Below are 16391 nucleotides of genomic sequence, written 5' to 3'. Positions count from 1 at the left end.
AAGTGTTAATCCGGGAGCGGTCGCGTCGTGTACTGAGTACCCGCACCATGAAAAATGCACGCTTGTGATACACAGCTTAAGCGTGGTGTCGCTGAAAGTGGTCATAGGCGCGACTGCTCGAGGAGTCCAGAGCGATTTTGGAGGAGATGAACGCAACACAGGCGGCAATGCTGCAGCAAGAAACCTGGCAGAACGTGGAACGTTACAAACAGAAGCGGAAACAGCACACCGAAGAAATGGAGTACAAAAAAAAACTCTCTCATGATACACGGAAGTTCTACCCGAAGCTCAACTCATCCCGAGCCGAAATATTCAGGGATAAGGACGGGGTTCTCTTGATGGACAGACGTAAGGTGCAAGATGGAAGCAGCACTTCGATCAGCAGCTGAATGACGCAGAGAGCGTAGGCACGGAAGACCACGACAACGGAAGAAACGGCAGCAGAGGATGGAAATAACCCAACTCCCACGCTGAGGGAAGTTAAGGGTCCCGTGACACTATCTCAAAACCAACAGAGCAGCTGGTAAGGATGATATCACAGCTGCAATCATCAAGTTGGGCCCAGAAAAGTTGGCCACCTGTCTGCACTGATTGATAGTCAGGATCTGGGGAACCGAACAGCTACCGGTGGAGTGGAAGGAAGGGATAATCTACCCCAATCACAAGAAAGGCAACCTCACAAGAATGTGAGAACTTCAGAGCGATCACCATTTTGAATACCGTGTACAAAATGCTATCCCAAATCATCTTCCGTCGTCTTTCGTCTCCTAAAGTAAATGAGTTCGTGGGAAGTTACCAAGCCGGCTTCATTGACGGCCGGTCGACAGAAGACCAGGCCTTCATCGTACGGCAAGTTTTCTAGGAATGGCATGAATACCGGGCACCAACGGAACACATGGTCTTCGATTTCAAGGCGGCATACAACAGCATTGGCCGCTCAGAGGCTATGGAAAATCATGATCGAGAACGGTGTTCCTGAGAAGCCGTCAAGACAGCAACGATGAAAAATGTGAAAATCCGCATAAACATTTAGAGATCTCATCGGGGACCACAACAAGGTAGCGGAATCTCGTGTCAATTTTTAAACATCACCCTGAAGAGTGTAATAAAAAGTACAAAGTTGAGCAGATACAGTGAACAGAACATATTGAGTTTGACAATGTAACAAGATCTTCGGAACAATTTCGGACAATAAATTCCATAGTTTCTATTATTTAGAACATGTCTATTCAGTTAAAAAATAAATTGGCACACTATTTCTCTATGTTCTCATATCAGATAAAAACTTTTTGCTAAGTTAAGTGATCAAGTCTACAACTACAATTATATCATATATCAATATATCCTCCACCTTTTAAAAATACCAACGGTTTCAACTCGTATACCGTTACTACAGATTGGCACTGAAATCGTTTTAAGTAACTTTTTTTTCTCTTAAAATCTACAATTTAATACTGTCTTTAGCTTTGATTTTCTCCTTTTCTCGCGCTTCTTTCTCCTTTTCCTTAAGGTTAGAGCTCGAGCTGCCTCGTATGAGCTGCAAGTTCAACGGCGGCAGAGCCGTCCTTATGTTCTTCAGTCGCTTGCTCTTCTCCACCTGCCGGACCGAACTGGTACTGGACACCGGAGTGCTCGACCCCGCCATGTTGGAATCGGACAGATTTCGGTTGCCCTTGCTGTGGCTGGCACTGTTCATGATCAGATCGGATTTGCCGTAGTACCGTGGCATCGAGAGGTCCTCCTTGGCGGAAAGAATTCCCGCCGTTTGAATGGAATACAAGCTAACCGATTCGCGGTACTTCTCCACCGTCGGGGTTTCCAAGTAGTTCTTCGGCAGATTGGAATACGAAATGGCTGGAACTTCGGGCGTCATGCTGATGGCATTGTAGTTGCTCGCGGATGAAATGGTGAAAATATCGTTCTCGCTGGCTGGACGGGTTGAGAAGTAGGGCTGCTCTGCTTGCAGATGGGAAATGTTCTTGTTGTTGATCAGGCTGGTTGATCCACTGAAGGAAGCGGATGCTTCGATCATGGATCGCGGAGGTCGGAGGACCACCTCATCGTCCTGCACTTCCTCTACTATGGCCGGAATGATAGTTGATCCTGGTTTACTACCACGTAGGTCTGGATAAGATCCTGCGAAGATAAAATGGGGAACTAATTAGACGGGTTTCCCAGTGTAACCAGGAGAGCAGGTGAGAATGAATGTGTGTAGTACATGTGAGTGAATGTTATAACAACAAACAGTGAGCATGAAGTGTTGATTCTTAACCCAAAATACACGGCAACATCCACAGTAACATGTACTATAATGTCCAAAAATTGAATATACATCATTACAGGTCCAAAATCTTTCACATCATGTAAACGATGTTTTCTAACCCTCGTCAAATATTGACAATCCTTTAAGATTTATTAAGGATTCCTTCAAAACTCATCAATCATTGGGATGATTCAAATATGGCATTTTTCAGGATTTTTAGACCCCCTTCCCTTTTTTCGTATACCTAATACATGAAGTGTCACTTTCTCAGACCCCCTCTCCCTCCCTAAACGATGGACGTCATATCTGAATGACCCCTTTACAAAGACTCTCTCAATGCAATCCTGCAGGCATTCAGTGAGCTTTTAAGAACATCCCCAAATATAATCAAGTCTCATCAAAAAAAAAATAACTGAAAACGTCCATTTGGTTCCTACATACTTGCAGTATGTAGGCTAGTTGTGTAACCTGGTAATGATGTAGCATTGGACACGGATAGCTGTGATTGGACCTAGATAGCTGTGTAGTGTCGGTAGCAAATGTCTCAATTGGCTAAGAATAACACTACCGCCTGTTCCGCTGGTAAGAGTCCACCAACAGGTGACCCCAAATTCATGGTGTGATGCGGCTTCATGCTTACCGTGCCTAGGAATGAATGGCTAGGGGGGTCTAATAAAAACCTAACCGCAAACGGAGCCTGTGGAGTACCAGGGCGCCCTCCACAGTATGTTGCCCTTACTGCGCTAACCGGAGCAATGGTGCAGTGAACCTTGTGTTTCTCCGAGACAATCGGCTGCCCTTCTTTAATCTCATACTTGAGGCTAAATAAGGGCTGGATTATGGAGATGTTGTTAATTAGTTTAAATTTTCACCTATATGGTTTCGCATTATGCGTTTTATACAGTGTATTCAACGATCAATCTTTGCAGACTTATGCAAAATGGTACAGCCCAAGTGGCCTTGGTACAAGAACCTTACTTTCGTAAGGGAAATTTCTATCTAGGAAAGTTTGTGAACCCGGTTTTTGCCACTTGCAGTAAACATGAAATGGCAAACTCGCGTGTCATGCCTCGAGCCTGTGTGCTTGTCAACAACGCAATAGTTGCTACACTCATCTCTGAACTAACCACCAGAGATGTATGTGCTATCACAATAGATGTATCTGATGGAAACCTCAACAGGAAATACGTCTATTGTTCGGTTTATTTACCGCATGATGAACCATCCCCTACGGATGCTTTCAAACAAGTCATATCATACTGCATTTCTAAAGGCCTTCCGCTAATTGTTTTGCAGTGATGCTAATTCTCACCATATCATCTGGGGCAGCTCACACATCAACTTGAGAGGCTCCAATTCGATGGAGTACTTAAATAGTACAGATCTTGAATTAACATAGGCAACCGCCCAACCTTCATGGTATCTGCTAGAGAGGAAGTGTTAAACATAACGCTTTGCTCTAGTAGAATTAGTCACGAGCTGACCAATTGACATGTGTCAGATGAAACATCTTTATCTGACCATCGCTACATCTTGTTTGAACATTTAAATGTTATAACTTCGTATACTTCGCAAACATTGCTTTTCAAGAATCAGTTCAGTTTGTTGACCACTGGGATCTTTTAACTGATTTGGTTGCAGCCAAATTTCATGGATACTCACCATCCATTGACACTCCAAGTGATTAAGATGATGCCGTTGATACTAGAATGACCTTCATCATGGCTTTTGAAGAAGCCCTCTACGGTCTGTGAAGACCACAAGAGGAATGAACCCCTTGGTGGAACTCTGATCTGACGAAGCTCAGGAAACAATGTAGAAAGAATTGGAACAGACGAAGTTTGGCTGCTAAACGATCTGGCTAGAAAAACCTTTGTACAAATGTTTCCAGTTTGAGTGAAGTCAGTCAGAAACAAAATCCTTGTGAAATCTAAGGATTTCCGAGTAAAAGCACTTCGTTTGCCAAATTGCGATCTGACTTCCTCTGATGAGGAAGTTCTGGAATGCTTATTCAGCACACACTTCCCTGGATGTGGTAAAATATTATCTCCTGGGCGCCCATTAAAAACACCACCCCGCCGAAAACAGGCGCTCTAGCTAGGCTCGCACTGTAGTTGGAGGAAATGCCAATGCAGAACCCGTAGCTTCCGGGAAGGAAAGCCCAGCTCCCTGGGTTAGCGGGTTGGTGTCAGGCCCTGCAAGCCAGCCTTAAAATAGACTAGCACCGGAAAATCAACAAGAGAAGAATGCGAACCGATACCAATGGCGACGACCACAGCGACGAAAAGGGACTTGCGATTGGAAGCTCGGTACGTGGAACTGCAGATCTCTCAACTTCATCGGGAGCACCCGCATACTCGCCGATATACTGAAGGACCGCGGGTTCGGAATCGTAGCGCTGCACATTGGAGCACATTAAAACCTGCTCATAAGTGGAAAAGCTCAAAATGAAGTAATTGGGTTTTCCGTTGTGTTTTGCCAAGCGTAGTTATCGTGTAATCGTTTGTCAGCTAAGCAGTGTCCAAATGTTTTGTTTACGCTTATCAGAAGAGGTTTAGTGAAGCTGGATGTTAGCCGGTTTCTTTGATATACACGGCGTGTGTATGGGAAAGGTTTATAACAAAAAAATAGGCATCGTCAAATTTTTCGCTATTCAAAAATAGAGGCTTTCAGCTTTCATTTGCAGGGTCCCTCAAAAAAATCCACCGAGGGATCCCGAACAACTTTTTCAGAATACTGTGTTTCCCCATACAAAATGCACGGTTCCAAATTAATCCCTATTTCTACTTAACAAACATACCCAATTTTTGTATGAAAAAGTTCCCCCGATGGAATATTTCGATGTTGGGCTTGAATGAAAGCTAGAAGCGTCAACTTTCACGTAACGTTAAAATTAGCGATGCCTATTTTTTTGTAATAAATTTCTTCTACCAGACACACCGTGATATAACTCACAGCGCGTGCAAGTTTTGACCGTACAAAGTGAATAAAATTGATAGTCAATCTATTCAACGATGCAGTTTGTTGAAGAAGGTTAATGTTGTTATTCTGTTAATTAGAAACCCAAATAAATTGACGTTAAATTCACATACAATATATGAAAATATTGAAAAACATATTTGATGGAATCCTTTACCGTACATTTAAAATGAAATAAGTTAATTTTCCGGCTGTTTCCAAAAAATCTGCTTTTAGTGTATGATAAAAATGTTGTTCCTCTTTCAAATGCAGAAAGAAAACGTTCCGGATGTTTCCGATTTCAAAAGTTGCAACACTTTAAAAAAATCGTGATAATGATGTTATTAAGTGATATTACTTGCCCAAAATCACTATTTGGCCCTCTGAACGTATTTTTGCTATAAACTAGAATTAAACAGCTCTCAAGCAAAAAAAAGGAATTTAAAATCGGTCAACTGGTTCAAAAGCTGTGAATTTTTGAAAAATTTCTGTTTCGAATAATCTTGATTTTTACAATCATAAAATTGGTCACCCTAATGATGAAATAAAAAAAAGGGGTCTAATTATTTTCGATAAACTACAAAACTACCAAGTATCACGATGTTCGGAGACACACTATATCAATTTTCTATGGAATGGTGGTATTATTATTTAAAAAAAATCTTGTTGAAGTCAGTTAGATTGGTTGTTTCTCACTGCTAGGTGAATTTATTGTAGTAAAATTCATTGAAAACTATGAAATACGTTTCATTACTAATTTGGGTTGTATTTGGGTTGCGAAAATACGTCAATATAATTTTGATCAGTTTTGATGTACTAGGTGCTCCACTGTGCGCTGTAGGAGGTGTGTTGGACAGATCCATGGTGCGAACGTTTAGAGGTAATCATACTACCTACCAGAGTTGCGGCAACACACGTGAGCTGGGAACAGCTTTTATAGTGATGGGCGACATGCAGAGGCGCGTGATCGGTTGGTGGCCGATCGACGAAAGAATGTGCAGGTTGAGGATCAAGGGCCGATTCTTCAACATTAGCATAATAAACGTGCACAGCCCTCACTCCGGAAGCACTGATGATGACAAAGACGCATTTTACGCGCAGCTCGAACGCGAGTACGACCGCTGCCCAAACCACGACGTCAAGATCATCATAGGGGATCTAAACGCTCAGGTAGGCCAGGAGGAGGAATTCAGACCGACGATTGAAAAGTTCAGCGCCCACCAGCTGACGAACGAAAATGGCCTACGCCTCATCGATTTCGCCGCCTCCAAGAACATGGCCATTCGTAGCACCTTCTTCCAGCACAGCCTCCCGTATCGATACACCTGGAGATCACCACAACAAGCGGAATCGCAAATCGACCACGTTCTGATTGATGGACGGCACTTCCCCGACATTATCGACGTCAGGACCTATCGTGGCGCTAATATCGACTCTGATCACTACCTGGTGATGGTTAAACTGCGCCCAAAACTCTCCGTTATTAACAACGTACATTACCGGCGGCCGCCCCGGTACGATCTAGAGCGACTGAAGCAACCGGATATCGCCACCGCATACGCGCAGAATCTCGAGGCAGCGTTGCCGAACGAGGGTGTGCTCGATGTGGTCCCTCTAGAGGACTGCTGGAGTACAGTCAAAGCAGCCATTAACGACGCAGCTGAGAGCCCCATCGGGTACGTGGAACGGAATCGACGGAACGAATGGTTCGACGAAGAGTGCAGAACGGTTTTGGAGGAGAAGAACGCAGCGAGGGCGGTAATGCTGCAGCAAGGGACTCGACAGAACGTGGAACGATACAAACAGAAGCGGATACAGCAGACCCGCCTCTTTCGGGAGAAAAAGCGCCGCCTGGAAGAAGCGGAGTGTGAAGAAATGGAACTGCTGTACCGTTCCCCAGAAACACGGAAGTTCTATCAGAAGCTCAACGCATCCCGCAACGGCTTCGTGCCGCGAGCCGAAATATGCAGGGATAAAGACGGAGGCCTCTTGACGGACGGACGTGAGGTGATCGAAAGGTGGAAGCAGCACTTCGATCAGCACCTGAACGGCGTGGAGAACGTAGGCACGGGAGCCCATGGCAACGGAAGGAACGACGACGCCAGTGCAGCGGAGGACGGAAATGAACCAACTCCCACGCTGAGGGAAATTAAGGATGCCATTCACCAGCTCAAAACCAACAAAGCAGCTGGTAAGGATGGTATCGCAGCTTAACTCATCAAGATGGGCCCAGAAAAGTTGGCCACCTGTCTGCATCGGCTGATAGTCAGGATCTGGGAAATCGAACAGCTACCGGAGGAGTGGAAGGAAGGGGTAATCTGCCCCATTCACAAGAAAGGCGACCATTTGGAATGTGAGAACTTCAGGGCGATCACTATTTTGAATGCTGCCTACAAAGTGCTATCCCAGATCATCTTCCGTCGTCTGTCACCTAAAACAAATGAGTTCGTGGGAAGTTATCAAGCCGGCTTCATCGACGGCCGGTCGACAACGGACCAGATCTTTACCGTACGGCAAATCCTCCAGAAATGCCGTGAATACCAGGTCCCAACGCACCACCTGTTCATCGACTTCAAAGCGGCATACGATAGTATCGACCGCGCAGAGCTATGGAGAATCATGGACGAAAACGGCTTTCCTGGGAAGCTGACTAGACTGATTAAAGCAACGATGGACGGTGTGCAAAACTGCGTAAGGGTTTCGGGTGAACTATCCAGTTCATTCGTATCTCGCCGGGGACTGCGACAAGGTGACGGACTCTCATGCCTACTCTTCAACATCGCTCTGGAAAGTGTGATGCGACGAGCCGGGCTCAACAGCCGGGGAACAATTTTCACAAAATCCGGTCAATTTGTGTGCTTTGCGGACGACATGGACATTATCGCTAGAACATTTGGAACGGTGGCAGAACTGTACACCCGCCTGAAACGCGAAGCAGCAAAGGTCGGACTGGTGGTGAATGCCTCAAAAACAAAGTACATGCTGGTAGGCGGAACCGAACACGACCGGATCCGTCTGGGTAGTAATGTTACGATAGACGGGGATACTTTCGAGGTGGTGGAGGAATTCGTCTACCTCGGATCCTTACTGACGGCTGACAACAACGTGAGCCGTGAAATTCGGAGGCGCATCATCAGCGGAAGTCGGGCCCACTACGGGCTCCAGAAGAAACTGCGGTCGAAAAAGACTCACCCACGCACCAAATGCACCATGTACAAAACGCTAATAAGACCGGTGATCCTCTACGGGCACGAGACATGGACCATGCTCGAGGAGGACCTACAAGCACTCGGAGTTTTCGAGCGACGCGTGCTAAGAACGATCTTCGGCGGTGTGCAGGAGAACGGTGTGTGGCCGAGAAGGATGAACCAAGAGCTCGCTGCACTTTACGGCGAACCCAGCATCCAGAAGGTGGCCAAAGCCGGAAGGATACGGTGGGCAGGGCATGTTGCAAGAATGCCGGACAACAACCCTGCAAAGCTGGTGTTTGCAACGGATCCGGTTGGCACAAGAAGGCGTGGAGCGCAGAGAGCACGATGGGCGGACCAGGTGGAGCGTGACTTGGCGAGTATTGGGCGCGACCGAGGATGGAGAGCGGCAGCCACAAACCGAGTATTGTGGCGTACTATTGTTGATTATGTCTTGTCTTAATGATGTTGAACAAATAAATGTATGTATGTAATTTAACTGATTTTTTCCATGTTTACATAAGTATACAAGACTTCTACTCACGTTTACTATTCGCTCGGAGTCAGGCGGCAATTGATGCTCTAACGGTAAATGTTCAGGGGCCTACATCGTCGAAACCAAAACATGACGCTGAAAGCGAGCGCCCATCAGCATCGGACGGACGCCGACGACGGAAACATTCAAAACAACATGCATGCGCTTCGCTTCAGCCGCCCTTCTTGTCACTTTCTTCGACGCAACGACGGGTGGCGGCTCATTTTCACACCGACTGGGATTCAATTGAAATTTTCAAATAGTCTAAAATGTATGTTTGCTTAATATTTTTATGGGTAATGAACTACTTCAGTAAAATATGCATAGCATACATTAACATTACACAGATTTGCCGATTGTTACACTCATTAATTGAGTTATAACAGAGAAATTCATTCGATGTCGAACGGCGTAAGTGAGCTTGTGAGTGCGATACAAAGTGGCGTCTGCGACGACACAGCACCGCCGGTTCATCGGTGACGATGACAGTCGGGCTGAGCGACGACGACGGCGCCTTGTTTCCATTGACGATTGAAACCATTGTTTACAAACTTCGCCTGAAAATTTCAATTGAAATTGAAAATGTAGGGCCCTGTAAATGTTGCATGGGATACCTAAAAGTGTTTTATGGATTTTACAGATCAATCTTGTTCACAGCATGCCTAATCTAATTGTACATATAATTTAATCTGCAGTAGTTACTCACCAACTAATTATTCGTGTAATTAGGGATCAATTTAATCCGTAATCAATCGGGAGTGGTTCGTGTAGGTTAAGCTAATTTAGTAAGTAAGAACCAAGTAAGAAATTTGCATGTTCAATTCATAATAGTTCACTCTTACCGTACTAACGAATGATAGGTATTAAGGTTTTAACTTTGACTAACACTAGATTAAGAATTCACTAACATTTCATGTAGTTTTTAGAGAAACAAATTTTAGCAAAAATAGTGTGTTCGTTTAGGCCTCAATAGCAATAACATTTCATCAATTATGCCTTATCATCTTCCCGCATCTCCCTGACAGTTCGCTGTGTCTACCTACTATCGAAGGTAGTGCTGTTTATTCGTGTGGTAGTATATGGATAAGCGTTGCCAGTCCAGTGGAATTGCGCGCTGACAACAACAGCAGCCATGGAAATACCGTTGGAGTGTCAAGTGAAGAAATACAGAAAGCAGAGCGGACGTTGTGGAAAATTGCGCAGTCCGACGCATTCCCGGACGAAGCAAATAGGAGCATCCAGCAGTCTCCTGAAGCAGTCACCATTTGCCGACAAGTACGGAGTGTTGCGGGTAGGAAGCAGAGTTGCTGCTTCACAGATACTAGCCTACGATACAAAGTTCCCCATCATGCCTTGAAACCATTGGATTACTGCGTTGCTGTTGGATTTCTACCATCGGGAATACGGCCATGCCAACGATGAAACAGTGGTCAATGAGATGCGTCAGAAATTCCACGTTCCACGCTTACGTGTGGATGTTCGTCTGGTACGGAAGCGCTGCGTGTGATGTCGCGTATACAAGTCAACTCCTGTTGTTCCTAAAATGGGACCACTACCAGCTGTACGATTTTTTTTCCTCCCCTGTTGGGGAAATTAAGCCACTGTACGATTACAACCGTGTGTTCTAAACGAGCGAACACGTTCGTAGGAGTCGACATATTCGGGCCGTATCTGGTGAAGGTTGGACGAAGTGCAGCAAAACGATGGGTGTGTCTCTTCACCTGCTTCTCGATCCGTGCAGTTCATCTCGAGGTGGTTAGCAGTTTGTCTACCGACTCCTGCAAGAAGGCGTTTAAAAGATTTATAGCTCGACGAGGAGCTCCTCAGAAAGTTTACTCTGACAACGGTACAAACTTCGTTGGAACAAATTGTGATTTACGGGACGAAGTCAGCAAGATCCACAACGAATTGGGCAGCACTTTTACGAATGCCAGGACCCAGTGGAAGTTTAATCCACCTGTCGCTCCCCACATGGGGCGCTGTTGGGAAAGAATGGTTCGTGCTGTAAAGACAGCGCTTGGATGCGTACCCTATGCGCGCTGGACGATGAATCGTTTACTACTGCGTTGGCCGAAGCAGAGAGTTTGGACAATTCCCGGCCACTCACGTTTATCCCGTTAGAAACGGAGGATCACGAGTCGCTAACTCCAAATCATTTTTTGTTGCTAAGCAGTTAGAATATGGTAAAACATACATTAGACATCTTCTGACGCTGGTGGGTGGTTGAATATCTGCCGACAATAATAACACGGACTATTTAAGTGATTCAGAGATGTGCAGCCGATAAAAACAGGAGACCTGATACTCATAGTGGACGAAAGAGTAAGGAACCGGTGGATTAGCGGCCGAGTGATACAAACGATACCAGGAAAGGATGGCGTTCCACGCAGAGCGGAAGTGATGACATCGGGAGGAGATCTGAAGAGGCCCGTCCTTGGGCCCGTCGCCCGTCACAAAGCTGGCTGTGCTGGACGTGATGAAACCTGGTGATGCAGGACCGGAACTCACGACGACACGCGGGGGAGGATGTTCACCGCAACAGCCCCTCGTATTGGGCTCTTCCATCGTGAGCCACAATGAGCAAGACCGTAAACCACTGTCAATCCAAAATGGATCGTCAAACAACGGTGAACCGTCAAATTCGATGACGAGCAGAAACAAAAAGTCAAAAACCATAGCATATTGAAATGGGCAGTAAAATTAAATTTCGAGCATTGTGCAAATTTTGTATCTTTTCAATTTAATATTACATTATAAGTTTATAAGGTGAATTAAATTACAATTGAATTATATAAAACACTGTTAAAACATACATAAATATTACAGTCTAAAAATCTAAGATTAATACTTTGTTGTGTGTAGTATAAGGTGAAATACGCGAGGAGACTGAATTGTGAGTAGATTATTAATTAGCTATTGCGCTTTATCAGAAATATTTTTTTTTCGCCTAGCTTATAGCTGATCACACCTAATTTGGGCTTATTGGTCATCGCTGAAGAACTCCTATCACACCTATCACAACAGGTTCATAGGACCTAGAAGTCCTACATGTTCGGGGAAACTGAAGGAACAACGCCCAAGATCGACGTGGTCGTAGACTATACTATACGCTCGGCGCTGGAGTAAAGTTACTTTGTGGCCACCAGATTAAGGTAGGTTTTTTTATCTGTATTAACGAGATTTTTAACCCTAGGCTAATTCATCTCGGGACCCACGCTTCTGAGGGAAGAACTCACATTTTGTGAGTTTGTTGGGAGTGGAATTCGATCCCAGGTCCTCGCTGTGATAGTCACGTGCTTTTACCGTTATGTGTCCGACAAACTTTTTGCTTTTTTCTAAACCGTGCTTTCTAAATAGGCGCTGGGTACCCGGGTACCCTGTCGGCCACATAAGGGTTAACCATCACACCAGGTCCGCTCCGCAAATTACACGGTCCGACAAAAAATCAACTTTTGTTCTGCCCAGCTCTAAATTTCACCTTTTCTGATTGCTCCCGACTAGAAACTCATAAATCTGAAGTTTTGACCCTCCCCCTCCTGGGAGAGGGGAGGGGCATTGATTTGAAATTTTAAAAAATCGAAAAAAATTGAGGTTTTTCGAACGCCATTTCGGATAAATGCACGATATCAAAAAAGGAAAAGGTTGACCACGGAGCTTTAGGGGTTGTGCAACTACCAACAAAATTTCACGAAAATCCGTCAAGCCATTCTCGAGAAACGGTGTTTTTACGAAATGATGTTTTAAAGATTTCTTATATTCCACGCAATGAATCCAACTACTATATGGCACAATTGCTGATTTAACCATGCCGTTTAGCATCATGGTGTCTTCGAGGAAGTTTTTCACTACAATAACGTGCTTCTTTTAACCTGTTGGTAAAAATGATCAATCCCCCTAAAAGTGAGATAGAAAATTTACTTTTTGAATTTTTCAAGATACAAGGTTGATGTCTTCACAAGAGTTGTGGAAAATGCTGTTCTGAATAACTTTGTCGAAGACGCCAAATTCGTTACTCTGTTAGTTTTTAAGATACGTAACGTTTTGATTACTGGCGGCCCCTTGAAAGTGTTCTTTTCCTCAATAACTTACTTCACTTTTGATTCCACAATTCTATTCTCACAGTCTCCAATTGGTCAATCATTTTGACTTTCTAAATAAGACAATTACTTGTACTTTCGCATTTGTATGAGGTAATTTGCTTACAAGTGCCTATAAAGTAGTGCGGGCAAAAGTTCGCGCCTAACAGTCTCCACAAAATAACTATTAAGCGGAAAGACAATAATTTCGTTTTCATTGCTTAACGATTCCCTATCATGTAACCTTCAAAACATAGCACTAGATTTTATCGAGTTCTATTTGTAGTTCTAGTTATAAAGCTTTTAATGCAAGTACTTCAATGCGAACATTTGCCCCATACTCGGGGAAAAAGTTCGCACATGATAAAAGATAGTTTAATGATGCAAAGTCCATTTATTTCCAGTTAATTCATGTTTATCCTTTCACTATAGCCACGAAATGTGTTTCTTTCTATATATAGCATAACATCCCTACAGGAATACGGCTTGGTTCTCAGTTTATGTATACAATGTATTTAATGAGTTACCCGTAACGTGGGTAGATCACCTTATAATGGTGCGTTACGGCGTAAGATCTACCATAACCTATTTTGATTTCGTAATTCTCCAGCATAGTTAATTTAAATGCAAGAGAATCATAAAATCAAAATTTGGATTACTTTTCTCTTTCTGTGTTTTGTTTTATACACCCAAACCTTATTTTACGTCCACTATTGGCTTAGCGAAAAAAATTTCTACCGGCAAAATAATGATCAAAATACACATTTTTATATTTTTGTATACTTCTCCTTATCACCAAGATGTTTTAAAAAATATAAAACTGTTGAGTTTGCTCTTTGTCTTAGCGGTAAAATTTTTTGTCGATCAGCCAAGCATGGACGTAAAAAAAGGACGAGGTGTATTTGTATTTCGTTTTTTCATCACTAATATACCATTTGTTTCAGTGTTATCTGCTTGATTTTAACTTCAACTTTAATAAAATAACGATTTGTTTCAGCGCTGTTCAGGTAAAATCAGGTAATTGGTCAACTATATAATTAAATATATTTAAATTACATGACACTTGGGATATTGGGAGGGGTAGCCTAAGGAAGCTAAATGAACTGGTTTCTGGACAAATGTTCGTGGGGTGGCCAGACTTTGTCACGAGATGTGTTGACTTCCGAAGGTCTCCAGTAAATTTAGCTTACCCTGCTACAACAAACCATCAGGTAGATCATTCCCTTCCGGTATGACTCTGCAGCCATAGGTAATCCTTGCGCTGATTGTGGGTACACAATCATCATCATCACAATGTATTTAATGAGTACTTCCAAATACTATAATATAATAGGGGGATTCACTTAACAGCGTAAACTGATTAAACTGATTAAACGTCGCGATCACCAAGGCAATCTTTGATTATTTCATTCACAAAATCATGAAACATTTCAAATAAGCAGAAAATCATGGCTTACGCAGCAATATAATCTGTTTAGTGAGTACCCCTAATAGCTTTTTTTTCACTGTTACTAAAGTTGTCAATATACACTATGAAGCAATCATGGAGATATGTGTAGACTATTTCAGAAATTATAAATACACTCTGTTTATTGAATAAAATGAACTATTCTGATGATTTCTACCCATTTCTACCAGAATATAACATATTGGGCTCCACATGCTTATACTTCCTTTGAATTGTCATGATATTATGTAGAACAATCGAGTTCTCCAACATTTTACTTCATGCTTCAAATTTGCATTTCTACAAAGTTGTTTTTTGATCATTTCAACATTATTTATCAATAACTTCCAAAATTAATCTGAGTTTTCATCATATTCACTTTCTCAACAAATTGTCTAAGAATGTCTTCATCAAAACCCGGAAAAATCAATAGAGCTATTTCCACAACATTCGTTGAGATCAAATTTCCTTTTTTTTTCAGGGTTTTTTACGCAACATGAGAACTACCACCCAGTTTCTTAGCGTTCCTGATCACATTTAATTTAAATTGATTTTTTTAGCTCATTTGATAATTTGTATGGTATAACTTGTCATAACACAAAAGGAATACAGTAAACAGTAATCAAGATATTCGTTTGCTCCACTTTTGCTGCTACTGGATTTGTTGAGAAATTTGATACAAAAGCTTTTGCTTTTAGAAGGCTCGTAGTAATAGTTCTTAATCAAATATCCCAATGAAAATTACTTTTACCAGTCGAGAAATAGGGAAGTCGAACCATCTCGGTAGAGTTCCTATTTTGGGCCCTTTTCTGTTATAACTCAGTCAATTTTTAACCAATTAACACAATTTTTGGAACGCGATGAGATAGGTAAAGTATCGAGCCGTGTACAAAATTTCAAGTCAATTGGTTTGGAATTGACTGAGTTATAGCGAAGAGTGCCCAAAATACCGGCCGCTACTAAAGTGGTTCGCTCTCTTACCTTTTCTTATCTTATAGTAACTTTCATACTGTTTGGAAATACAATATTGTATTATGATTTTTTTTCCTTTCCTATATTTTTGGATCGCTTTGTGCAACGTCTATTTTTAACCCGGGAGCGGTCGCGTCGTGTGCTGAGTACACGCACCATGAAAAATGCACGCTTGTGGTACACAGCGTGAGCGTGGCGTCGCTGCAGGTAGTCAAAGACACGACTGCTCGAGGGTTAATCCTCCTGTTTACAGCGCCCTATTTCTTAACTTTAGCAAGAAACATCAGCAAAGTTGATATTATTTGCTTCGTTAGAAAGTGTATCATAGGAGCTAGTAAAAACTTTTTGGATATTGTAGGTACTCAAATGGAAATGGCAGGTAATCGTTAGTGTATTTATAATTTATAAAAACTCTTTATGCAATTCAGTATCATAATTTATATTTTATATAACTCATTTTGATATCATAATGGCCAATTTTTCCGAACTGGTTCATTATGCAACTGAAATGAGTTGCATAATGAAAAATAGTTGTATAATGTTCATAATGCAACCCATTTGAGTTGCATTATGAACATTATGCAACGCAAATGGGTTGCATTATGAAAAAATCATTGCATAAAATTTTGTATGGAACTCGTTGCAAAACTCGATTTTTTCAGCACTCTTTGTATTTATCCAACTCGGCAAGCCTCGTTGGATAAATGTACAACTCGTGCTGAAAAAATCAACTTTTATTGCGGTCCGACAAAAAATCAACTTTTGTTCTGTTCAGCTCTGAATTTGTCCTTTTCAGGATCGTTTCTATCCAAAACTAAAATATATCGAGTTTTGGCCCTCCCCGCCCTGGGAGAGGAGAGGGGCATTAATTTGAAACTTTTAGAAATCCAAAATGTTTGAGGTTTATCGGTCGCCATTTTGTTTTAAAGCACAACATCGAAAAAAGTTAAGA

At 42.7% G+C, this 16391-nt stretch overlaps 1 protein-coding gene across 1 annotated transcript in view; it reads right to left on the bottom strand.

Annotated features, from left to right (window-relative positions):
* Window positions 1-1204: 1204 nt before the first annotated feature.
* Window positions 1205-16391, bottom strand: part of LOC115269611 (uncharacterized) — a 45968-nt gene continuing 30781 nt past the window's right edge. The window contains exon 4 of the mRNA XM_062851526.1: window positions 1205-2136. Coding sequence (XP_062707510.1) covers window positions 1442-2136 — 695 coding nt within the window. The 3' untranslated portion in view covers window positions 1205-1441. The remainder of the gene's footprint in view (window positions 2137-16391) is intronic.

This window comes from Aedes albopictus, chromosome 2 (assembly GCF_035046485.1).
Source record: "Aedes albopictus strain Foshan chromosome 2, AalbF5, whole genome shotgun sequence".
Taxonomy (NCBI): domain Eukaryota; kingdom Metazoa; phylum Arthropoda; class Insecta; order Diptera; family Culicidae; genus Aedes; species Aedes albopictus.
This window is presented reverse-complemented; position numbering and strand designations above follow the sequence as displayed.